The 24,177-nt window shown below is 37.0% G+C and overlaps 6 protein-coding genes across 8 annotated transcripts in view; 3 read left to right on the forward strand and 3 right to left on the reverse strand.

Annotated features, from left to right (window-relative positions):
• Positions 1-24,177, reverse strand: part of LOC135170672 (dipeptidase 1-like) — a 137,476-nt gene that overhangs the window by 85,465 nt on the left and 27,834 nt on the right. The window lies entirely within an intron of this gene.
• On the forward strand, positions 1,548-6,891 carry LOC135159836 (regulation of nuclear pre-mRNA domain-containing protein 1B). Of its 3 annotated transcripts, none has more exons than XM_064115922.1 (5): positions 1,548-1,882; positions 2,968-3,272; positions 3,608-3,793; positions 4,101-4,376; positions 4,469-4,599. In XM_064115922.1, the coding sequence occupies exons 1-5, from the start codon at positions 1,732-1,734 to the stop codon at positions 4,538-4,540; spliced, it is 990 nt and encodes a 329-aa protein (XP_063971992.1). In that variant the 5' UTR covers positions 1,548-1,731; the 3' UTR covers positions 4,541-4,599. The 3 variants fall into 3 exon arrangements, with proteins under 3 accessions (XP_063971992.1, XP_063971993.1, XP_063971991.1); XM_064115923.1 differs by having other exon boundaries at positions 1,549-1,882; positions 4,493-4,619; XM_064115921.1 differs by having other exon boundaries at positions 1,552-1,882; positions 4,562-6,891.
• LOC135159838 (nuclear envelope phosphatase-regulatory subunit 1 homolog) lies at positions 6,354-7,609 on the reverse strand. The gene is made up of 4 exons (XM_064115925.1): positions 7,419-7,609; positions 7,234-7,305; positions 7,032-7,166; positions 6,354-6,889 (listed from the first exon to the last, which is right to left on the reverse strand). Exons 1-4 carry the CDS (start codon positions 7,453-7,455, stop codon positions 6,732-6,734), a joined length of 402 nt encoding a protein of 133 aa, XP_063971995.1. The 5' UTR covers positions 7,456-7,609; the 3' UTR covers positions 6,354-6,731.
• On the reverse strand, positions 9,537-12,012 carry LOC135159837 (alkaline ceramidase). The gene is made up of 4 exons (XM_064115924.1): positions 11,700-12,012; positions 10,949-11,105; positions 10,471-10,708; positions 9,537-10,069 (listed from the first exon to the last, which is right to left on the reverse strand). Exons 1-4 carry the CDS (start codon positions 11,790-11,792, stop codon positions 9,748-9,750), a joined length of 810 nt encoding a protein of 269 aa, XP_063971994.1. The 5' UTR covers positions 11,793-12,012; the 3' UTR covers positions 9,537-9,747.
• Positions 12,152-15,783, forward strand: LOC135159835 (WD repeat and HMG-box DNA-binding protein 1). Its single transcript, XM_064115920.1, has 4 exons — positions 12,152-12,364; positions 12,602-14,189; positions 14,295-15,093; positions 15,278-15,783. Exons 1-4 carry the CDS (start codon positions 12,288-12,290, stop codon positions 15,607-15,609), a joined length of 2,796 nt encoding a protein of 931 aa, XP_063971990.1. The 5' UTR covers positions 12,152-12,287; the 3' UTR covers positions 15,610-15,783.
• Positions 17,803-24,083, forward strand: LOC135159868 (organic cation transporter protein-like). Its single transcript, XM_064115966.1, has 9 exons — positions 17,803-18,170; positions 19,337-19,650; positions 20,344-20,447; positions 20,549-20,703; positions 20,798-20,966; positions 21,079-21,413; positions 21,502-21,806; positions 22,525-22,661; positions 22,815-24,083. Exons 1-9 carry the CDS (start codon positions 18,149-18,151, stop codon positions 22,843-22,845), a joined length of 1,572 nt encoding a protein of 523 aa, XP_063972036.1. The 5' UTR covers positions 17,803-18,148; the 3' UTR covers positions 22,846-24,083.

A 24,177-nucleotide genomic window follows, 5' to 3' on the forward strand; every position in this document is an offset into this window, starting at 1 on the left:
GAATTGACGACTTAAAAACGAATTTCGTGACAGAGAAGGCTTAAATAAAAGGAATGAGAGAGAGAAGGATTTTTCACGAACAAAAAATTATCCAATTACCGCAATTTAGACGCAAATCGTCGTTCCAGGATCTCTTGTTCAGAAATTTCGTGAATAAATGTTATTTGAATTTCACAATGTATTCATTTTTGTCTACCCTTCCTGTTTGCCCCACTTTCCCATAAAACAAACTATCACAGAAAATCATTGAAAAAGTTGGATAACGTTAGTGAAAACCGTTCCGTACGTGAAAACCTTCAAAACATCTTCCTTTTACGAGGCGCCTCATTTACATTCAAAATCTCCAAAATTCCGAGTTCATTCGCACCTCCCTTTCCTAAAAAACTAGAAAATTCGCTTCTACTTTCCCCGGATGAGAATCATTGGAGCCACGAGGGGGGAGAAATGAAGTTCATAGCCGGGGTCGTAAAATTTATGTCCGGAGCATCCCCGTGACCTGGTGCGTCGAAAAGCCAGTCAGGAGTGCTTTTTTATGTCGAAAAATACCGGTTATTCTATACCTCAAAAATTCTCCCCGAAATCATATCTCAACGCCTTTCTCACTCTCACCTCATTCGTAGTCCCCTTATCCCACTCCGAATAACGAAAAAAATATATATAATATAAAAAATAAAATAATCCCCAATCCACGTCGTTCACGGACATTTGAATCCACGCCTGTCCCTCCGGAACTGAATAAATCTTCATGACAACGACATCTGTCAAAAAAATCCCAGTGATATGACGTATTCATACAAATAAAAACTTTCATCACAACTTTTCTATTTATTTCCCCTGCAATACTTTCATTGAAAATAAATCAATTCATTGCAATTATTAGAAAGGGGAAAATATTTGAATTCTGTAAAATTGATAATTACTTGATAATTGATAATTAGACATTTATTATTTCTACTTGATAATTTTTTCTGACTAATAAAAAAATTATTTGGGCCGAGAAAACAATCTTTAGATTTAAAGGATTATTTATTTGTTGTTCTGGATTATGGGATTTAAATAAACAACAATTCTGTTCTATTTTATTCACTTTATAATAGAGCATATATTCAGAGAAGAAAAACTGAATTTTGTACTTGGGGAAATCCCCAAAAATTCAACAGTTGTGAATGGCCAGCGTGAAAATTCCATTCAAGATGGATGACATTCCCCCCTCCTTTTTTCGCTAAGTCTTTTCTCATTGAATAACTCTAATAAAAATTTAAGTCAAGTGGATTTATCATATCGGGATGAACTCAACCTCTCATTTAATTCTAACGAAGAGTATTAATTTTCAATAAATAATTATGATTGTTAAAAAATAAAAATGAAAATTTCCAAGGGCAAGGTCAGCCTTTATGCTGATTGGATAGAATTTGAAATCAGGGAAATTCCCGGCAACCGGATGATTCGTCATGGCAACGACATCTGTCAACATAATTACAACTTCACTACTGCAATGCGCAATTTTTCCACTCACTACACGTCTCATGACAATTTTCAAGCAATCTGGGAACCATAATAAACTACTATAACAAGCCGAACATTCACGACGGACTTGACATTAGTGTGTACCACCTTGGAGTGTGCACGTGCACTCGCCTTCTCTCCTCTACCGGGACAGTTACTCCGTAAATTTGTTTTGTCGTCCATAGTTTGGTGACGAAGTCGTCAATTGTGGTCGTAATTGGAGTTATGGCAGGATTTACGGAGAACGCGCTTGTGAAGAAACTTATGGATCTTAATCCATCGCAGCAGAGTATTCAGACGCTGTCTTTGTGGCTAATACATCACAGAAAACATCATGGAACTATCGTCAAGGTCTGGTTCAGGGAGATGTGCAAAGGTATTTTTACGATATTTTTACATGTTGGGAGTTGGTAAACAATTTTTCGAGTTGATTAAAAGTATTTATTCATTGTCAAGCCCATCCCTACGATTTTCTTTCATTTTTTTAATGTTCTGGAGAGCTCTGAAGTTACATCTTAGCATTTGTAGGTTAGGGGAACTGTTCACACGATTTTCATACATGTTCGAGATTTTTCTTTTAATAACTGATTTAGAAATAGAAATTGGAGGGTCCTTCTATGTTTATGGTTAGTTTTATGTTGATATCATCGTATAATTACTGAACTATCTTATGAGGTTAAAAAATAAGGGCCCAATAACCATAATAGATGCCTCAATTTACGCACATGGGGGAGGGGAGAGAATCCACATAATCTTGAACTCTAAAAAATGCCTTCAAAACTTTGAAAAATCATTCAGGGTCTAAAAGAGTTAATTTTGTTATCTTCCTCATCGTACACAAGACCAATGACAATGATGTTTCTAAAACTGCCAATAGCATCCATCCTTAATGATACGATTTGGATGAATGAAGTGTCATTTTAAACAGTGGGAAAACCCTTTGAAAATAATTTAAAAGGGCCCAATTCCACTCAGCCAATCTCGAATTATCGATGATAAAGCTAGGTTCATTTCATTATTAGCGGTGCCGTAGCTAAAATTGATCGAAAAACTTAACCTCTTTCCAGTGTTTACATTTCCTGTCTCGATTTCATCCGGCACAACTCCATAATTCCACTTTACTTGTATCGAACGATTGAAGAGTGAAAAAGATTCATCTTAACCTCCTTCACATTACAAAGGACTTGCACGAATCAAACCTTATGTTATACCCCGAAAAATAATGAACATTGATCAAATGCGCTCTCTATGTTAACCCTGAAAAATCAGCGATCACTGAAAATTGTTCCATCTCATTCTTATAAAGCTGAGACTATCGAAAGATATGAATATTACAGCTCCAGTCCAGTAATAATTCTCGAAATTGAATCATTCATTAGCGAATATTTAAGTAGCTTCAGCTTCACACCTTCTATGATTCTTTACATAAGTTACCAAGGCTAGAATATATTATTGTTTCAGCAAAGGACACTCGCAAGCTGATGTTCATGTACTTGGCGAACGACGTCATACAGAACAGCAAAAAGAAGGGACCGGAGTTTGGCAGGGAGTTCGGTAATGTTCTCCCAAAAGCATTTGAACATATGAAGACATTCGATGAAAAGACTCGAGAGAGGCTGAATAGGCTGCTTGTCATTTGGGAGGAAAGAGGGGTGTATGATAAGACACAAATTGCTGATTTCAAGGGAGCCTTTGATGCTGCTACAGAACCGATTAAAGAACCTGGTACTCCACCCAGGAAGAGACCCAGAAACGACATTGAGAAGGTGAAATTGAGGATTAAAAACAATTAAGGACTGAATTTTCCAATGAAAGGCTGTATGAGTCACTGAAGGATCAATCTTTCTGATGAATTTTACGACTCATAAATATTTTGTAACAGTTTAGTATAGAGTTTTCAATTCAGATCTGTAAAGCTTAGATAGTACAATCATTGACAACATAATGTATTCAGAATAACTCCTCATGATCCCGGAGTAGTTAACCTTAAAGCTTCCATTGGAAATTTCAATCTTAAAAGATGCTAACAAAGTAATACCGCTGACTATAATACAACTAGTTCAAACATTTGGAATTCTTTTAACCAATCTTCATTTTTCAGGAGGCCCCCAAGAAATCGGACAAAAAAATTGAAAAAAAATTGGACAAAAAATTAGACAGAAAGGAGAGAAAAAAATCGGAAACCGAAATTGAAGTTGATGGTACCAAAGAACTGCATGTAACACTGAGCCCAAGAACACCAGCTGGCGATCCACCGGAAACGGAGGAGCTTATCAAAGCCCTAATGGTTATTACCGTTTGTAGAAACATTTATGACGCGGATTATGTATCAGCTGTAATAAAATACCTAGAATTTATGAACAATGATAATTTTGAATCCATTAATCGAAATCATAAGGCAAATTTTACTGGACATTATCACCGAATGTTGCAATATTTCTTTACAATTACGTGGCAATCTCATTCAGTCATTCTTGACATACCTATGTCTCTATACAGATTTTAAAATCACATTCGTTTGAGTTCCCCTTCCAGTTTCATTCAGAGACTGGTAATTGACGAATGAGTGAGTGAAACTTTGATTGTCGTTCCAGGATCTAGAGAATACAGCGTCATCGGACGCTGCTGTAAGAGAGAGAATTGCTTCACTACCTCCAGAGGTGTCGGAGGTATCGTTATTGGCCAATTTGGCTGATCGAGCCGCTGCTGATCAACTAAGTATCGCTGTTAATGAGGCTGCAGCGTTGCTTGCTGATTACAATGGAAGACTGCAGGCCGAAATGGAGGACAGACGGAGATTATTAACTATGCTGAGGGATTATACCTTGGCACAGAAACAATTGCTCCAGCAGGCACAAACTACTTTAGAGGCAAGTGGCCCAGAACTTTTCTTTTATGTCCTTTGCATATCCTTATTACCAACACAAATAGTTTCATTTGATAATATTTCTTCCCAAATTAGCCATTTTCATATACTCAATTACAGTTGAAGAATAACTTGGATACTCGACGTCATCAAATGCCCAGAAAATAATTCCACGTTCCCTTTTTCCAGGATTACAAAGAAAAATTGAAGAAAGTTTGTACAGTCAGAGCAGAAGTCAAGTCTCACATCTCGAATCTACCAGATTTAACACAACTGCCAGATGTAACAGGTGGTCTGGCACCTCTACCATCAGCTGGTGATCTCTTCTCACTGCACTAGTTTCTGATTTGACTCATCAGGAAGACCAAACCCTGAGAATGATTGATTGATTCACCACGAAGGAACGAGAGTAATTGTTAAATATGAAAAAATTCTACGGATTTTGCATGGCATTATCTACCTCCAGTGCTTCACCGAGAGTCACCGAATCCTCGATTTCCTGAATCATTTATAAATCCATAAAAACTTCCTCAGAACGCTGTGATGTTTTAATGGTAAAACAATCGGGTATGTGTTTTAACTATGTGAAACACGAATGAACCTTTCTATTTTCAAATTAGTTATTAATTATCAGCAGACAGAGAAGTTACTGTCAAAATACGAACATATGTTATCTGCAAATGGGCCAGTCCATGCCTCAATGGAAACAATTTATTTTTATAACCGGTGAATTATGAATTATTGACCGGTTGATAAATTATAGCACCCGTTTAAACTGAACAATTATAGTGACACAAATTTTATTGTGTTTATGTAACTGAAAATTATTGCCTAAAAAGTGGATTTTTGCATGGGTTAGTCTACTCTTGCATATGAAAATTGCAAAAGAATTAAGGACAGGATACGTAGCTACAATTATAATGCAATTTTGATAATTACTCTATTCAATAAAAACGGAAAATATGCAACATTCAATTTCTCTTCAAGTTTATCCCCTACAATCCCCCAGAATTAGCAGATTAGTCATTTATTTGAGTAATCCCCTCTCCCTCTGTAAATAATTCCATCTTGATTTGCTTCTTGATTTTTTGGATTAAATCATTACTTCACCAGCTCTATGATAAAATTAATGTGAATTAAATCATAAATTGCAGGCGAAAAAACTATTTGTTTTGTTGGGCCCGATATTATTATCATTAATAGTTTTTCTATAACTGTTCAATTAGGTGATTCGAATTTTTGAGTAGAGAAAAAGCATAGATCAATTTTGCTTTATAGCATTATTTGTGCATTAAAAATTATTAATAAATGGTTCCATCTGACAAATTCCTTATGTTGCTTAGGAGTATTTTTTTATTCCTATAAATACATTGCCAGTTTATATTCACAACCGAAGAATTATGAATTTTTCACGGATTGGGGCATCATAGCACCCGTTTCATCGCAATAATTATTTCGGCAAAAATTTTGTCGTTTTTATATAATTGAAAATTATTGCCTAATAAGCGGAATTTGGCATGAATTCTTGTACTGTTACATATGAAAATTGCACGAAATATCGACAAACACTACGTATTTTCCATTCTAATGCAATTTTCATGCGCAATCATTCTATTTTCATACACAACATGCAACAGTCAATTCCTCTTCAGGTTTATCTCTTAATTCCACCACAGTTATCAGATTAGTGGTATAATTTAATAATCGCCTCACCCTTTGTAAATAATCGCATTGTAATTTCGTCCTTCACTTGTTCCACTAACTTAGATCTTCACGAGTAATATGAAGAAATTTATTTCAATTAAATTGTAATTAAAAAGATGTCATTATTTGTTTCGACGCAACTTTATTATTCTCCATGACTCTCCTAGAATTATTTAATTAGATGATTCGCGAATCGTGTGAGGAGAAATCATTGGTAAATTTTGCTTTATAGCATCATTTGTGCATAAAAAAAAAATAAACGTTTTCAACTGACAAATTTCTTGTGTTATTCATCCGAATTCCTTTATTCCTAATAAATACATCGTCACTAGATTTAATTCTTCGTCATAAGAGGATTCTCTCAATCCAGATGAACAATTTGGTAACTTGTCCTTGTTGAAATGAACATCATAGGATTTTTCATCTCTAACACTTCTTTTTTGAATCAATTTTTCTGCTGGATTTTGAGGAAGACGCCTCAGTTGGTAATTCAATTGATTTTCTGAACTTACCCCACAAATTCAATAACTTTGGTCTCATGTGTCATGAAAAAATGGCGTTTTATTTGTTTTTGTTGGGGGATAATTGAACCTACCAGTGTTGAATGGCAGGCTAATTGCAGTGGAAAAATAATATATCTATATTAGGGGTAATCTCAGGTCTCGTGTGGGTGGGGTGGTCGTGTTGGCTTAAGGATTAGCTTCCCTGTGTCATCGCAACTCATATTGAAATCACCTAGGACACTTCTCGCTCGCTGGGTTATAATACTGGGGGCTATTACTCTTCTGTGCACCCCCAGTAGGAACAATACAACTGGAAATGATATGAAAGATTATTTATCAGCTACTATTCATCAGGATTGATAACTTTAGAATATCAAAATTCCTCCCCCAAAGTTCTGGGCAGGTTGCAATACTGCAATGAAAATTTCCAAAATATAGAAAGTGTACCTTACCTAATAAAATACTAGCTAACGCAAAGATAGGATGATTATAAAGACTCTGTGTGAAGGAGACAGCTGAAGTATTTGGATCTGTGAGCCAGTGCCAAGCTCCTACTGCTGTGCACACCGAGATGAAGCCAAGTAGAACTGGAAAAATACTCACAATTTATAAAATTTTCCAAAAGTGTAATTGGAAAAATTCAACGTCACTCACTTCTCCATCTGAGTGTTGATGGTTGTAAACTAGCTATCACTTCTGTAAGTCTTCTTTCAAACGCTTTGAGATCTGCAATTGTTGATCGCAAATGTTTGATTAATGGCATTTTCCGAAAAATTACAACTGTTTAAAGTTTTTTTTCCGATAAAATACAACAAAATTTTTGGTTATGTGACACTTACCTTCACAGACAGTTTGATCCAGGGACATTTTGAACATGAAAACTCTGAATACACAGACACTAAATATGAACTAAACTGACGATATTGATCTCATCAATATTTACTGTTATATTTACACTATAGAGATCGGGTGATCTTCAATGTTTTTGTGGCATTGATGGACCAAAATTCGTTCATCCCCACTTATAGGCTGACTAAAACACTGAGGGTTGTTGCTCATTGTGTCCACTGACAGATGGCAGCGTATCCCACTTCTCCATTTGAATAAGTAAAAAGGATGTATAGGTCTAAGGACAAATAAAAACAGAACGTTTGCTTTGTTGACAAAATATCGAAGATAAAATTTTTTTTCATTTGAATATAACAGCTGTCGACATCGAATCTTTCATCATCATCAATACAAATATTCAATCAATTATTCAATCTATAAGTAAGCGACAACTGGTATTATTTTCACAATAAATACTGCTCTCAGTGCCTCTGCTATTAATATACAATCTTCAGTAAAGTTCATTATTATCACAATTGTGGACTTGCCGTTCATTCACACTATTGGATTCTGATTCACAATCTATACGTACGAATTGTATTATTCATGTAATAAATTAGAAAATGTTTTTTCTTCCAATGAATAAATTAACATTCATAAATATTCAATGGTTGGATTGAATCAATAAATCTTCGCACTTGTGGATGGAAAATCTCGGATTATTGTGATTCGTATGATATCAAGCAATTGTGAATATTAAGTCATGAAATATCACAGATGCGAGAAATCCTTTCTTTTAATCTTCATATGAAATTAGAAGGTCGTCACAAATGAAGCCAACAAAATGTTATTTCAAGGTCTTTAAATGCAATGAATAAATTAGTAATTGAATATATTAATAAGACAAAGCAGCATTGAGATTAAGAGACGAATGAGAGCCTACAGGTGGCCCAGGAAAGCACTGAGGGAAGAGGTAAGGGGGGTACTCAACAGGTATCCTTCGAAACTTGGAAAAATGAGGACCGGGGCATTCGAGGAAGTCGGAGACGGGACCTCGTTGAGGAGGATTTGGGATCAGGAACAACTTGGAGAGCTATGTAGGCAAAAGTACCCAGGAAGACTATGCTAACCCTAGCTGCGCCTTCTGAGGGGACACGGAAACATTAGAGCACGTTTTGCTGTGTCTACAAGCACAAAAACCAATCCCAACCGCAATATCAAGAGAACTGTCCAATTGCATGATCCAATGTTCAAGATACCTACCCCTGGACCAGTGGCTCATGGGGGTTCTGAGAAGCAGCCCGAACCTAGCTCTATGTAACTACCTGAAGGTATTTCACAAGGCAGCTAAAACCAAAGAAGCAGAGACAGCCCAGGCAAGGAATTAGGGGGGAACCAGGAAACCAAGGCCGAACTGTTATTTGTTTTTTAGTTGTGTTTTCCTTTTAGAGATTTTATAAAGTAGATTTCGTATACGTGAACCATAGAAGTGAGGTCCTTTGTATTATTGAGTACAACATATATTATTTAAGGAAATCTTTTTTGTCTGTAAAAGGTGTAAAACCATACAGTGGAAATAAAATTATTTAAATTTGCTAAGATAAATACTAAATAAAATTAATATTTGATAGAGATATCAAGAAATACTTTAAGATGCAACGAATATAATAAATGTCATAGGACAACTTCTAAGAACTGTTTAAGGCCTTTTGAAAAATAAAGCAAAATATTGCGACCGGAAGCAATCGAGTAGCCCTTAGCTTTCTAAAGTACACTTAAATAATTATTAAGAATGGGTCATGAAACTGATTAAAAAATAAATTTTCCTTCTGCAAAAATTTGTGGGAAGGTGGTTTTTTCTTATCTGTTCCGCTCAATCGTCCTTCTCTTACCAATAGAATAAGTTGTTTGAAAAATAAAACTATGTAAAAACTAATAAACAATCCAACAGAAATTCTACGGAGTTTTCTATTGCATTATAAAAACTTATCGGCAGTGAACAAGTTTCATGCCTAAAAAATTCGTACTAAAAGATAATCAATTCTGTAGACAATTCTATTGAATTTCTACATAAATTTTCGTTGCTTAACTGCACAGTATCCGTACAAAAAATATTTTTTTAGATAGAATTCTTGATTCTACTCATCAAAAAAATTAAACAAAATAAAGGGGAGACTTCTCAACTTCCATTGAGTTTTGTTTTTGTGTAGCTGCTGTCAAATTCCAACAAAACCTCATAGAAATTTTAATAGAAATCCAATAGAATTTTTTCTCCCAATCAAACTACTGAATGCCCGCGATATAAAAATCCTGTCAATGCAAAAGTCGATGATTCATCACTTAGATATTCGTGTTGTTATCGAGACGCATATAACTCCTGATCGTTACATACGGTATTCCAAGCTCGAAGTTGTCTCGGGGCCAGTATTTGAGCAGTGGCTGTTGTTGCGGTCTCTCTTGTTTGACTGAGAAGTATGCGAAGAGGACAGTTGCCGTGTAACTTGCGATGAAGATAAACAAGTGCCAGAGTGCATGAAGATACGGGAAATTCAGACTTAACCACGTGTCGCAGAATAAGCGATCGTTTAACCAACAGGCAACTGCCAAGAGCCAAATAGCACCACAACGAACCCCTAGTCGATATACCCTTGCTGATTTGGTTCTAGAAGAGTTTAATTATTTGAACTAACAATTCGATATTGTTAATTTGGGATGACAATCAACTGGTTAATGAATTCATTGTAATCATCACTTGATTTTTGCTGCAATTTTTGCATTTTAGTAACGAAATAAAAAATATGTTGAACTCAATCGATGAAAATTTATTAATAGTAATTAATAAATTTCCATGAATTTTTTATATCTTCTGCATTATATTTTTATAAGTTCATTTAATACCGTAAAAAATTTACGCTGTTATCAACGATTTGAACTTTCGTGGTCTATCTCGATCTTACCGTTGCAATTTAATTGAATTCATTAATCAGACTGATAAAGAAATAACTTGAATTGATTTATTCCCCTTGTCCGCTGTTTTCCAATATGATTTTCTTAAAAAATTACCGCTTGAGCTCTATGAACATATATGCAAATGCTGGTATCCCCAAGCACATAAGTGCAAATGCATTGATGGCCGGATGCACAAGAGCTAATCCAGTGGCAATCACAGTCGCCAGCACGGCAAGGGCAGAGAATATCTTCCTATCATTGTTCATGAAAATAGGAAAGTATCTTCTAGGGAAGAACATGCAGAATCCAGCCATGTAGACCCAGAGTATCGCAAGTTCATCCAAAAGTTGTCCTGAGCATGATCAAAATCAGTGGAACATTGCGTACACTATTATTGATATGTTTAACAGAAATCGATTAAAAAAACATTTTAAAAATCGCCGGAGGATTTTTGATTGTTGTATTATCGATTTTCTTAAATGAGTTTAATTAGAAATTCCATAAACTGCTTCGCCGAATTCGCAGCATTTTCCTATTAAATATGTTATTCATGACACGGATAGAGATTTAAGTATCTGGTGATTGAATTTACCTATTAACGAGAGTGTGGCATGAAAATAAGCACTGCTTAATCCAACGACCATGAGAAGAAACCAGATGACATGAATTGCGGGATTAACGAATCTACCGTAATCCCTGAATAGATGCATTAGAATCGGCGGCAGCAGTAGAAATACCAAATTGCTGAGCTGTAGAACAATAAGAATAAGATTGATTTACTTGAACCCGGGGCAGAGGTCAATCAACACTTCCAAAATTATTGAAGTTGATTTCCAAAATCAAAATCTGAATGAATTTATGTACATTCAAAAATGATCGTAATTAAGTGAATCATTTCCTCCACATTATTTAGCACTTTACAACTTTACATTTACTTTGTCAAATTTGTGGAAACAATTAGACTGAATCTGTATCATCATTACATGATCGTAAAAATTATATTACAGAAAAGTTGAAGGTCTCAAATTGAGAAATTAAAATAATTCGATACTCAATCAAAATGAGATTTTTTTAAAGAGAATATAAAAGAAACGATGAAACAACTCATTACAAATTATGTCGCTTTCCTAATCCAGCACAAAAACAATTATTTTTTAATTGTCATCGGGTGCAGAGAACAATTGCATCCAAAACTCCAAATTGAATGAAAAATATTAATTGAACCTGAAATTATCAGATTAAAGGATTGAGAACCCGAAATCGTAGATCTGCAGGCTCAGTTCTAACAGAAATTCCGCGAGTCGAAATAAGAAATTAACATAAATAAATAATTATTCACTTACTGTATTCGTAAACTCAGCAATGAGGGGTGAAATACTGTAATTACCCTCGCACCAGTCGACGGGTGAGCTGCCAGGTTCCAGTAATTTCCACATAATTTCGTTGCCGTCAATTTGATTAAACTTCACTAAATAATAATTGAGCTACTGTTGAGAACAACAACAGCCTGATTCACAATATTATCACTTTAAATCAATGCACCAAAGTGATAAACAATAGCTGCAGTCACTGCAATCGTTGAATCAACAGAAACGTCAGTGACATGAGACATGTGTGTTCCTTTGTTTTCGTTACAGACGAACGTCCGTGGTACTTGCATTATTATAGTGGACAAAAGACACTGCGCGTTCGTTACTGCGCACAGCGTGTTGCTCTTCAAACAAATGCGGAAGATGAACAGCTGTTGATAAAGAAGGAATAGCACTCAGCGCCTCTACCTTCAGAATTATGAGTCATTAAATATTTTCCCGCCAGAATGACCAGATGATCCAACACCTTGGCCTGGTGGAGGACGATTTACAGAATTTATTCAATAACACGAGTGATTTTTTTTGTACTTGTGACCCAATTGTGCGCAATATTAAATCGAAATGCCGTTGCAACTGAAACCCATGAGGTATGCTCATCCGGAGGGTCATACGTCTGTTTGTTACTTCGCTGGAGATAAGTGAGTTGAATATTGTAATATTTTTATTGACTTATTTTGACCATCGTGTCTGGCTCATCTATCAGCTATTAAAAAATATAATTTCAATAGTTTTACTATAGATTTATGTCCACTGAATATTTGCATTAAAAAACGTGAAAATAATCCAAAACACTAAAAAGGTCAATATAATCAATCTCAATGCCCCAGAGCATTAATTCGCAATTCCTTCACAATCATTTTTTTTTGTTGAGAAAGGGGTGGATTAATAACCTGTGGAGCAGACGGCGACGTTCGATCATGGCTAGACCTGATGGACGACGACCCCTCCGACAGCTGTATAGCAGAACAAGCAACCTGCTGCATCTCCAAATCCTCAAATATCTACGTAGGAAATGACAACAACACAGTCCAAATCCTCAACTACCCTGACCTCGAAAAATCCGGGATAGTGACCCGTTTTTCCTCTACAGTCTCCTGCCTGGCCACGAACCAGTCCAGCAACCTGTTAGTTTCTGGTGGCTGTGACATGCGTATCCAGATAACAAACTTGGACACCTCCACCACCACCGAACTGCACGGTCATGAGGCCCCAATCCTAGATGTCACACTCGACCCGAAGGAAGAGTTCGTCGCCTCCTCCAGTGGGGACGGTACTCTCCGTATCTGGAGCATCCAGGAGAAAAAAGCCATTCACACACTCAACGTAGTTCCAAAATGCAATTCATTCTTCACAGCTAAAGTTCATTCATCCCCCTCGTTCGATCCAAAAGACGGGAAGTATTTGGCCTACCCCCAGGGGTCTGAAGTAGTTGTCATTGAAAGGGGTACCTGGAAGGAGCTATTCAGGTTGTCCTCTCCCAACTTGAAACAAGACATCAACATCTGCAAATTTTCGGAATGTGGAACAAGATTGGCAGCTTCTTCGGTGACAGGAGAAATTGTTGTATGGGATGTGGTGAGCCATAAGGAAATTGGGAGCGTCGAGCACTACCAGAAATCCAAGATAACCTGTCTCGTATGGCACCTTAAGACTCCAACAGAGCTAGCCTTTTGTGACAGTCTAGGTCAGCTAGGATCTATCGACGTTTCGTCAGTCGAGGATTCTCTTAATGACTCATCAGAGCTCTTAACGAATGGTCAAGCAGTCGACGAAGATGCCCATATTGACCTCGGAGATGATGAAGACGACGAGAACGTCATCTCCTTAAATAAATTGAAGGCTTCAGTCCTTGGCGATGATGCCGCTAGTCACTCAGACTTGGCGTCAGTTCATGGGGACAAGCAGGTGCTGCCTGAGGTTCATTTGCAGGACGCTTTTCAACCAGGATCGACTCCAGTTCACTTGCTATCTAGATTCATGATGTGGAACGACGTGGGAATCGTCAGGTGTTACAAGAGTGAAGATGATGAAGACTCCACGATTGAGGTTGAGTTCCATGACAGTTCTATCCACCATGGCATGCACATGAATAATTATCTTCGTCATACCATGGCAGCACTCTCCACTGAAGCACTTGCTCTCAGTTGTCCCTCGTCAGATGGAGATCCTAGTAAATTAGTGGTGATAATGCTGCAAGCCTGGGGAAGTGGTAACAAAGAATGGAGTATCGACCTTCCTGGAGACGAAGAGGTACAAGCTGTGGCGGCTGGCAACAATTTCATAGTTTTAGCAACATCCAAGAGACATCTGAGAATCTTCATGATCTCTGGAGTGCAGAGGGAAATTGTAGCCATCCCTGGTTCTGTTGTCGCCATGAATGCATTAGGAAATCAACTTGTGGTAGCGTACCACTCGGGGGTCGGATTGTCTAACGACCAGGTGATGAGTCTCATGTGGCTGCAGGTTCGTGGAGATCTGTCTTATTCCTATTTTATTCTTCTAATTTTTATATTGATGAATATCCCAGATAATGTACTTGTGCAATAATTTCATTCTGATTTTCGCCAGATTCGCGGAGGTTTGGTCAAGTCCCAGACGATTAGTCTCCCTCTCTCTTCCCAGAATGAACTCATGTGGCTAGGACTGACTGATCGGGCATCACCAGCTGTTATGGATACTGACGGAGTCATCAGAATCTATAGCAAGCAGTCAGGTCTCTGGAGGGTTGCTATCGATACTGGGAATCAGCCCAAGGGGAAGATGGATCAGTATTTTATTGTCGGAATCAGCGAGAAGGAGAGCTGCATCAGGTGTGTCTTATGCAAGGGAAGTCATTACCCTGCTACCACACCCAGACCAACTGTTGTTGAAATTCTCTTCGATACTCCGTTGTGTGAGGGTGAGGCAGACAGAACGAGGAAGGAAGCTGCCATCTGGAGAATTGGGACATCTCCAGAGGACGAGGATACCGCCTTGTTCACGCTTATTGGCTATTTCTGCAATAATAAACTCGAGCATTGTGTTGTTGATCTGTGTCAGAACGTCGCTAAACAGAGCTTAATTGAGTTGGCTATTAAGTATGCCAGGAAGACTGATCGAATAGCTTTGGCGAAAAAATTACAGACCATTGCGGAGGCACGCATGGGTGAGAGGGAGGCAGAGGTGGAGAGAAGAGAGGAGGATATCGTGTCGCAGGATATGTTCGAGGGAATGGAGGAGGAGAAGGGAGAGGAAAACATAGAGGAGGAGCTGCTCTTGACACCAACTGGAAATAGGAAACCTGAGACGATTGAAATAAAACCACTAAGTCTTAGTTTCAAGAGGGGAAATCCATTCTTGAAAAAACAGACGACTGCCTCACCTAATGGTATTTATACAGCTTCTTATGGAATATTTGAATGGGTTTTTGTAGCTTGAAAATTAACAAACGAATATTCATTGAAGATATTTTCCAATTCTTCGGGAAATTGAAAATCAATTCATTTTTTTTCGTATTTCTGGGGTCAAATTTAATTGTCAAAATAAGTTTAAAAATTCCTCTTTGTTTGCAGCACTCGATGGATTAAATACACTTCCTGATAAGCCTCAGAAGAAAGCTCCAAGTATATCCGTCACAAAACCAAAAGCAAAACCAAAAATGCTGGCTGAGAAGAAGCCAAGTTTTGTCACTTGGTTCGATAAGAAAAAGCAAGAATTGCAGGAGGAATTCCCAGAGGTAGCACCACGCGATCTAACAAAAATTGGATTGGAGAGGTACAAGGCAGAGTCTGATTCACAGGACCTTGAGACGAAGAAAAGAAAATTGTCAGGCTCAGAGACGCAAGACGGTGAGGCAAAGAGGCCTGCGAGTAAATTACTAGACTTTGCGTTCACGAAGGAGTAAGAAAAATAATTCAAACAACTTATTCAGTGCTAGTTTCATAAAAACAAAATTTCTTCGTTGAACGAATTTTTGATACTTCTAATATATATTCCATTTTTGTAACTTGTGATACTAAATAAATTTTCATAGGAAAACTAACAAGCTTTTCTGCAAAATGTAATTTGAATGCCGCTCCGCTTTTCAATGGATTTTCATCGCCCTGACATTTTTCTCATTTCTACCAAGAATAAACAGAGAAACTGAAGAAATATAGAACAAACTTGTTACATGACCTACTGACACCACCTCTGAACACTCGATCTCACAAGTTGTTAAATCAATTATTGCTGGCAACATTAATGAATAGAACTGCTGCAGCTTCACCCCAGCCATTCAATTGGTCTTAATCAACAGTATCTCAAATTGGCTAATTGAAGTGATGGACGACACTTCTGCTTTCACATTTTAAAAAATTGAAAGGCCCAGTCTAGTCCATGAAGAATTCTAGGTGATAGTGTAATACGATAGAAGTTTTATTGAGATTTTTTAAAAGGAAAAATTACTATATTCTTTTTGTCTGTTACGGTTTTTTGTACCCTTCATTTAGAATTGTGATTCAAAAATTTTATTATCCTCCTTAGATTCCAAGGTATTTTCCGAAAACTCACCTCAATCTGAACCCATTTAATCAATTTTTCCGCTTCGCAACTTCAAAGTGCCGATTTGGATTTTTCTCTGTAATCTTCTTTATTGGTATTGTTTTCCGACAAAGGTCTGGTAAAGTGGAGCGTTTGTTATTGATTCAAAATCCAAATATGTGGCAATATCTTGAAATATTTCGTCAAGTAAAACCCCACATCTCCGGTCTCAAAAAATATTTCTACAATTAGAGTGAATCAGAAACCTCTCGGTTTGATTTATGCTATCTCCATTGTAGCATCAAATTTATTCCATATTATTTTGTAGCAGAGTTTGTCGAGAGCTTTGTTAACAGTTCTCTTCTAGTTAATGCTATATATCAGAGTTTCTATGGAAACGTTCGGGAAAAAATTCGCAGTGAAAAACGCGGCAGCTGTCGATTCTCTTGTACATTAATTCAATTTGACTCTTTTGCTAGCAATCCACAATAATAAATGTGACAAACTGGTTTTCCACATAATTTTATCGCTTTGTACTACACTCATGTTTAGAGAAAAAGTGTCTACAGATAGGCCTAGTAATATGACCTACTGCCTTCTGCTAACACTTGATCTGGGAAGTCCGTGATAAACAAAAATGTGGCAATGCCTTCTTGATAAATAGAAATGGGAATTTTGGATGAATACCGAGCCGTTCAATCGATCCCCCTAAGCTGTACATGAAATGCATCAAGTGTGTGAGTACATATGTTGGCAAGATATTTTTATTTCCATGCGGGAAATAAATTAATACCCGGATTCAGAGTCCGGGAAAGAGTTTCGGGTGGTTACAAAAAATTGGGTCTATTTTTCATCAGTTACATCTGCAACAGACGTGTACAGCTCGATTTATCCAGTTTTTGAAAATTGGTGGATTCCCCAGTGATAATGCATATGGAAATCTTTCATAAATCACGCGTTTAAAAAAACTCCAGATTCTCCCGTTGAAATTTTAGTAATAATTCTCCGCATTTTTTTTAGTCGTTTAAAACTTATGGTTGATCTATCCCATATTTTTCGGAGGAAATCCCGAGCATAAAAATCCTCAAGAGAATAAATTGCCCCAGTAATACGACCTACTCACGCCTTCTCCTCGAACCCCATCCCAGAACTTCTCAAATCAATTACCACTCTCAACCCCAATAAACATAAATGTTGAATGCATGAGCCTATCCATTCAATTGCTCCCTCCGAGGCACATCTCAAATTCATTAATTCCTGGTGTACATTAAACATGAGCTGCACACTCCGAGACAGATGCGTTGAATGATCGAATGAATTCCTTATCTGTAGCGTTCACCAATCGCCCAAATTGATCTTCCAGCCAGTTTCACCGACGCTTCCCTTTCCCCCCTGACCCTCATCTCCCACCACCGAAGAAGAATGCGGGACTAGCCACCTTAGGACTCGTCTTTTCGGTTATCCTCCATTCGTATTGCAACAGTTGGATTTAAAAGGTTGACACGCACGGATTCACTTGATAATAGCTGATTATTCTGATCATCGTTTGTAAAATCGAAATACAATCTCGAATTCGTATTGTTCGTAAAGTTCGGAGCGAAAAATTTACTTCTCATTAATTTTTTTTAAATTCTTCCTAAATTAAAAAAAAAACATTTCAATTGTAAAATTCTACTGTTTTTTTTTTTTCAAAACAATCAATGCAGTTTGGATTTTAGTGAATGATCTTCTTCCCGATACCGACGCAGGTATCGGTAAAAACGGATTGGTGGTCGGTGGGTGCTACAGGCATCGCGTCTATTTCGATTGTCCGTTAGTTGAACGACGCGCGTCGGCCGCATAGGGTCGGCTTCCTTTGATTCCGGAGAAACTTAGATGTGAAAAAATAAATACAATTGCTTTGGAATTCTTTTACTTGCAACATGACGGAGAAGACGAAGAGAGGTGAGTTGATATTTTTAAAAAAAATTTTTCTCTATTTAGGACCGGTTTCGAATGATTTTTGTAAACGTTAGGATTCCATCTAATTTTAAAACTCCACATGCACTTTCATTGCATCAGCCAACCGGTGAGTGCATCAGGCATGCCTGTGGCTTCTCGTGGCAATTTGAACTCATCGATAGGAGCTTTTTATTCTTTTCTCGGTGGATTTTATATTTAAATTTATCCACTTCCGGGAATAATAGCTGCGCTTTTATTGGGAGTGGGAATCGTATTGACTCAAGTGCAGATTGTTTGTAAGACACGTGTGACTGAAGTTTTATGAATATCTAGTGGTCTGATACGGTGTTGCCCGGAGCTATTTACTTCATGTATATCTGTGAATTGAGACGAAATAATATTTTTTTAACGATGCATTTTTAATGAAGAGCTTAAACACTTTCAAAGACCAAAATTTGAGAAATATTCTTTTTCGGAGCATTGTATTTTTTGAATAAGTTTTATATTTTTTACAACTCTAGATCGATTTATTTTGGGTTAATGAGGTTGGTTAACTATGGTAGTTCATTAGCCTCCTTTGTCAAAACGTGTTGTCTAGAAAATTATAAAAATCAGAAAATTAAGAAAATTCCTGAAATATAATTAATGGACAGGGATTTCCTGGTAGACGGTTTGCGGTGTGTATTCATACATTAGTCATTACGGACGTGGTACGATAGAAATTTGCTGATGCAATAACATTTTCTGATTGTTGGATCATTTTCCAGCATGGCATAGGACATTTTGACAGAGTCTGAATTTTTAAAATACACACGTCTGCGAATAAACGGAGTATCATCTTCTAATCACTATGAATAATAATATAGAGTAGTTAGAATTTTCTTGACTTGAGGAAGAAGAAGAGAGTGGAAGTTCATGCGAATTCCCTAGGTTTCTTAAATTCATTACGCTTGCCTCAGGTAGAAAGGCGCGTAGGGCAATAAAGCCATAAAACTTATTTGGAAGTGGTTGTAAATACCCTATGGTTTAATGGATGAGGGGAAAGCTAAGTGAAGGACCCAGGTATAGACGAAGTGCAATTTTGTGCATTTTTAAAAAAACTCGTGACTTGAATCTAAGGAACGAAGCCGATTAGATTTTAAAGAAAAAGTGATTTTCTATTTTTATAGATTATGGACCACTGGACGCTATCCAGGAAGCCATGGGAGTCATGGGACCTTGGCAGATTGTCATCACCATTGCCTTGTCTTTAGTGAATTTTCCAGTGGCATGGCATCAACTGTCAATTGTCTTTCTGGCACCACCCGCTAATTTTACTTGTGTTGATCCACCACCACTTAATAACGAAACTATATTCACGACGAAGAACGAACAGTGTTTCGTTAATTCGACAGGATCTAATGACACTGCCATAGGATCACTAGTGAAATGCAAGAAGTTCGAATATGATAGGAGTATATTCGAAAGTACAATCATTACTGAGGTAAGCCGGAACAAAATTTAAAAATGTCAATAACATTTTCGAACGAATTCATTAAAATGTACTACGAAATATTTTCATTCGTTAACGCTCAGATGATGTTTCATTTGAGTGTGAGGGTAACGTGATATCCTGAAAGAAAGTACTAAACAATGGTACTGTAAAAGTCCATGAGATTCGATATGTTTGGTTGCACAATTGCGCCTGTTATCTTGATGATCAGTTATGTCAGAAATATGACGTGAAGCGACTTTTGGAGCTGATGGAAGTCCCAAAAATATTTCGTCGGTAATTGTCTCATAAATTTAATCATTATTGAGATAAACCTTGATGAAGCCAATTTAAAGAGCTGAATTGATTAAATTCAGTATTTTTGATTTTATAATTTCGTGATAAGAAATGATTTTAAATGAAAATAACAGATCTGTTATTTTTGAGGCGATAAATCTGTCTGTAACAGTAAATTATATAACAAGTGGGGTCAAAATTTTCAGATGTCCTTAAAGATTGAAAAACCAACGATTCTATGACTACCATAGTCTTTCTTAGTTGAAAAAATTGCCAACAAAAAACAACTTGATATTTCCCCCTGAAATCACATATTCTCGAAAGAAGTTCATCTAAATTAGATTATAAAAAACGAACGAAAATATTTTCTAAATAATAACGACTTGGTTTTTTTTTTGTATTATTCAGTGGGATTTAATCTGCGACCGTCAACAACTTGCCAACATAGCCCAGTCATGCACAATGTTGGGTATTCTCGTCGGCAACATGGTATTCAGCATGATGGCAGATAGGTACAGTACAAATTGATAACGACTCATTAATTGCTCTGATACAAATACCCGATCAAAACAATTACTGATTTATTTTGTTGAATTTCCTTTCTTTACTCCAGAGTTGGTAGAAAGATTCCTCTGATGATTGCTGTGGTGGTGCAATCGGCGACAGGTCTATTGAGCAGTTTGTCCCCCTGGTTTGAATTATTCTTGTTGTGCAAGTTCATTGCTGCTGTTGCAACAGGCGGAACCATGTTGATCAGTTTCGTCCTACGTGAGTTCTTTGATGATGAAGATTCCCATGAGAATGTTCAGACTGTAGATGTAGTTTTAGAGCAGGTAAAATTGATCTGTTTCGATTTTTTCAGTCATGGAAGTCGTTGGTATCGAATGGCGATCGACATTGTCCGTCCTATTCCATATTCCATTCCTTCTCGGCCACTTGTTGATTCCGTTGATCGCCTATTATACCCGAGCATGGAGGATATTCTTGGTTGCTGTCTCAATACCACCAATTCTGCTACTTTCTTATTACTGGTAAGTAATTATTGCCTTTGTCCATACACTGACACTTTTTTTCCTCACGTACGTAAAGTGAAACTTTGTGCACTGCTATAAAAAATGAGTTCACTAAAACCATGTTAACCAGGCTTGTACCAGAGTCCCCGCGTTGGCTCCTGGCAGTGGGAAAACTAAAGAGAGCCCGAAAAGTGCTGAAAGCAGCTGCTAAGAGAAATTCAATCCCCGAGGACAAGGTAACCGCTGCTATTGAATCTCACTCGAACCAGTGTGGAAAAGAAGTTGAGACCGATTCAGATTCATCTAAAACGTACAACCTACTCGACTTATTCCGTACACGCAATATGCGTATCAGGAGTATCTGCATAGCTGTTAACTGGTTCGTCTGCGGTATCTGCTTCTTCGGTCTGGCTCAGTACGTGGGCCAATTGGATGGAGATATATTTGCGAATGTTGCAATATCAGGTATTATAATTGTAGATTCGTTGTAAAAGAAAATTTCCACTAAAGTGCCTCTGAGAATTGAAATTGAAATTTTGATCGTAAATTTCAGCTGCTTGTGAACTACCAGGCATTCTCATCGTTCTCTTTCTCATATCGAGAGTGTCTCGATTGAAGATTCTCATCGGTGGTAATGTAACAACTGGCGTCAGTTTACTTATACTGATGTTCGTTTCCAACAGAACGGCACAAGTGGTTCTTGCTACGATTGGACTGAGTGCTATGTCCATTAGTTTCCCCACTATTTATCTTTATACCGGAGAATTGTTCCCAACAGTTGTCAGGAATATTGGCTTCGGATTGTGCAGTGTCTCGGCTAGAGTTGGCAGTATAATTGCGCCTTTTATCGCAACCATGGTAAATATTTGAGATTTTTCTTAATTGATTCAATTTAAAATGAATAGGACTGGAACTGAATGGAATGAGAACGAAAATCAATAGTAAAGTGGAAAAACGGTTCAAGTCGATCTTGATTAGTGTTGATATGATTACATCTTTATAGGATTCTTATAAACTCAGAAATTCTTCATCAATCGTTTCAATGTCACTGTATATTTTCGTGGATTAAATCAATGGCTTTTGAAATATATCTGAATAGTTTCCGCTCCTCATTGTTTATATGCGTTCCAGCACGATAAGACGGTACCTACTGGGCGACTGTTTTTTTTAGAGGGGGGGGGGGTAAAAAACTAATTATGATTAAGTGACTAATACGAGCGAAACATATCATATTTTAAGCGGTACATATTCAACACTGCAATGATATTTTTATGCCACTGCCTTTATCGGGAAACGGACGAGGTGCGCTTTGTCATTGAAAATTATCGAACATCATATCGATTTCAGATATTTTTACGAGTGATCCAAAGAACATCAATACGCAGTATGTGTGCATGATTCAAGAAAATTCCGCGAATGCTCAGCTTATAGCTCGACAGAATGGTTTTATCACTTTGCTGCTGAAAGAGTTTTCTTTCCAACACGTTCAGAATGAATTTTGTTTGCATGAAAAAAGAAGTCATGAAAATGCCATTAAATGATGTTGTCTTCATTAGTTACTTTGTTTAATTCGCAGGGATATTACGGGCCATCTATTCCCCCCCTATTCTTCGGAATTGGTCCCTTAATTGGCGCAGGCCTTTGTTTCTTATTACCCGAAACAATGGATTGCAAACTTCCAGAGACAATTGAAGAAGCCGAGAATTTCAGAAAGTGAGATTTAATTTAAAAATATTAGTGTCTTGATGGGGGGTTGCCTATCTCGTTCGATGTATGATTATTTATTTATATTGATAACTTGCGCTCAGTGCCTTGGAGACTGATATTAAGTGAGGAATTGCATTAAAGAATTTAATAAATTTTCAGAGGAAAGACGGAAATTGCACTTGAGGAGTGAATTAAAGACTTCAACAGTCTATACCCACAAAATAAGAGACTTAATTGGAGTTTGACGGCAGTATTCTCATCATCTACCTACAAACAATTCACCCACATCAATTCTCATATTCATAAGCGTTAGTTCTCCGTAAATAGTATCTTGACATTTAAATCCGTATTTTCATTGAGTACATCATGAACAGCCATTGCTCAATGAGAACGCAGGGCACCCAATATTTTTTGTATCATAACTCAGAACGACTGTAATCGAAAGAATGGTACTTCCAATACTCATAATCGTTACAGTTGCCGCAGTATTTAATCACCCATTGCGTATCTATTCCACATCACATTTCTGCAGAAGACAGTACGTATCTCATATTTTGCATTCAATGTTCATTTTCAACAATAAAGAAATTGAAATGCAATATGGTGTTTTCGCGTACAATAATTATTATCTGTGGAATTCCTTTATCGACTCGGCCATTTCATTACTGAATCAATGAAGTAGTTCCGTAAAAGAGAAATATGAATTGGAGGCGAAAACACAATTCTAAAAATTCATAGAAACCGAGATTTAATTTCACCGTAAGAGCCCTCTGCTCCGGAATGCGGCACACGTTCTTAAAAACATATGAACATATTTTAGTATATATTACGTAGGCAATAGTTATCCATAAAGTTTATCATTTTACGGTCAGTTTATAAAACATCGATAAAGTAAATTCAAGACTTGGACGCTGGGCAGTCTCAAAATAATCATTTCAAGTAGAGTTTCGCAGCGATGATTCTGCAATAATAGTTTAAGGATGGAATAAATCGAGTTCAATTGTGCTCAGTATGGAGTAAAAATAAAAATTTAACTGAAGACATAGAAAATCTTCCAAAAGTAATAGCTCACCGGAAAAATATCTAATCATTCTAAAAATTTTACGAGAGCTCGGACTTAAATACTTCTCAGATCAAAATCGCGAAGACAAGCGGAAACGTGAGATTTTTTTTTCATTTCGCATTTGACATTGACTTGCTTTCTCTACTAAACATCACATCTAATATCTATGAACCTCATTTCTCTCTAGATTTCAAAACATCTAATGGTATTTTAATGTTTCGTATCATTGAGTAAATCATAAGCAATCACTACTCAATGACAACAAAGGGTGCCCCATATTTTTTGTATCAACACACATAAAAAAATATTGTAAGTGAGAAAATGGTGCTTGTAATGCGAATAATATGAACTTCAGCTGAATCAAATGACTTTGTGATTTAACACACTCCCTCATCCTGATAAATGACACAATGTGCTAACCAAATCTGAGCTTTCTCACAACCCCAATAATCAACTTGA

Source organism: Diachasmimorpha longicaudata, chromosome 2, assembly GCF_034640455.1.
Source record: "Diachasmimorpha longicaudata isolate KC_UGA_2023 chromosome 2, iyDiaLong2, whole genome shotgun sequence".
In the NCBI taxonomy this organism is placed as follows: domain Eukaryota; kingdom Metazoa; phylum Arthropoda; class Insecta; order Hymenoptera; family Braconidae; genus Diachasmimorpha; species Diachasmimorpha longicaudata.

Coding starts and splice junctions, on each gene's coding strand:
- LOC135159836 (XM_064115921.1), top strand. CDS start 1,732: ATGGCAGGATTTACGGAGAACGCGCTTGTGAAGAAACTTATGGATCTT. Junction 1,883..2,967: donor GTTCAGGGAGATGTGCAAAG/GTATTTTTACGA, acceptor TTATTGTTTCAG/CAAAGGACACTCGCAAGCTG. Junction 4,377..4,561: donor AGGCACAAACTACTTTAGAG/GCAAGTGGCCCA, acceptor CCCTTTTTCCAG/GATTACAAAGAAAAATTGAA.
- LOC135159838 (XM_064115925.1), bottom strand. CDS start 7,455: ATGTTCAAAATGTCCCTGGATCAAACTGTCTGTGAAG. Junction 7,306..7,418: donor GGATCAAACTGTCTGTGAAG/GTAAGTGTCACA, acceptor CAACAATTGCAG/ATCTCAAAGCGTTTGAAAGA. Junction 6,890..7,031: donor GTTAGCTAGTATTTTATTAG/GTAAGGTACACT, acceptor TATCATTTCCAG/TTGTATTGTTCCTACTGGGG.
- LOC135159837 (XM_064115924.1), bottom strand. CDS start 11,792: ATGTGGAAATTACTGGAACCTGGCAGCTCACCCGTCGACTGGTGCGAG. Junction 10,709..10,948: donor TGCCACACTCTCGTTAATAG/GTAAATTCAATC, acceptor GATCATGCTCAG/GACAACTTTTGGATGAACTT. Junction 10,070..10,470: donor ATGTTCATAGAGCTCAAGCG/GTAATTTTTTAA, acceptor AAACTCTTCTAG/AACCAAATCAGCAAGGGTAT.
- LOC135159835 (XM_064115920.1), top strand. CDS start 12,288: ATGCCGTTGCAACTGAAACCCATGAGGTATGCTCATCCGGAGGGTCAT. Junction 12,365..12,601: donor TGTTACTTCGCTGGAGATAA/GTGAGTTGAATA, acceptor TTGTTGAGAAAG/GGGTGGATTAATAACCTGTG. Junction 15,094..15,277: donor GACGACTGCCTCACCTAATG/GTATTTATACAG, acceptor CTTTGTTTGCAG/CACTCGATGGATTAAATACA.
- LOC135159868 (XM_064115966.1), top strand. CDS start 18,149: ATGACGGAGAAGACGAAGAGAG. Junction 18,171..19,336: donor GACGGAGAAGACGAAGAGAG/GTGAGTTGATAT, acceptor CTATTTTTATAG/ATTATGGACCACTGGACGCT. Junction 22,662..22,814: donor GAAGCCGAGAATTTCAGAAA/GTGAGATTTAAT, acceptor ATAAATTTTCAG/AGGAAAGACGGAAATTGCAC.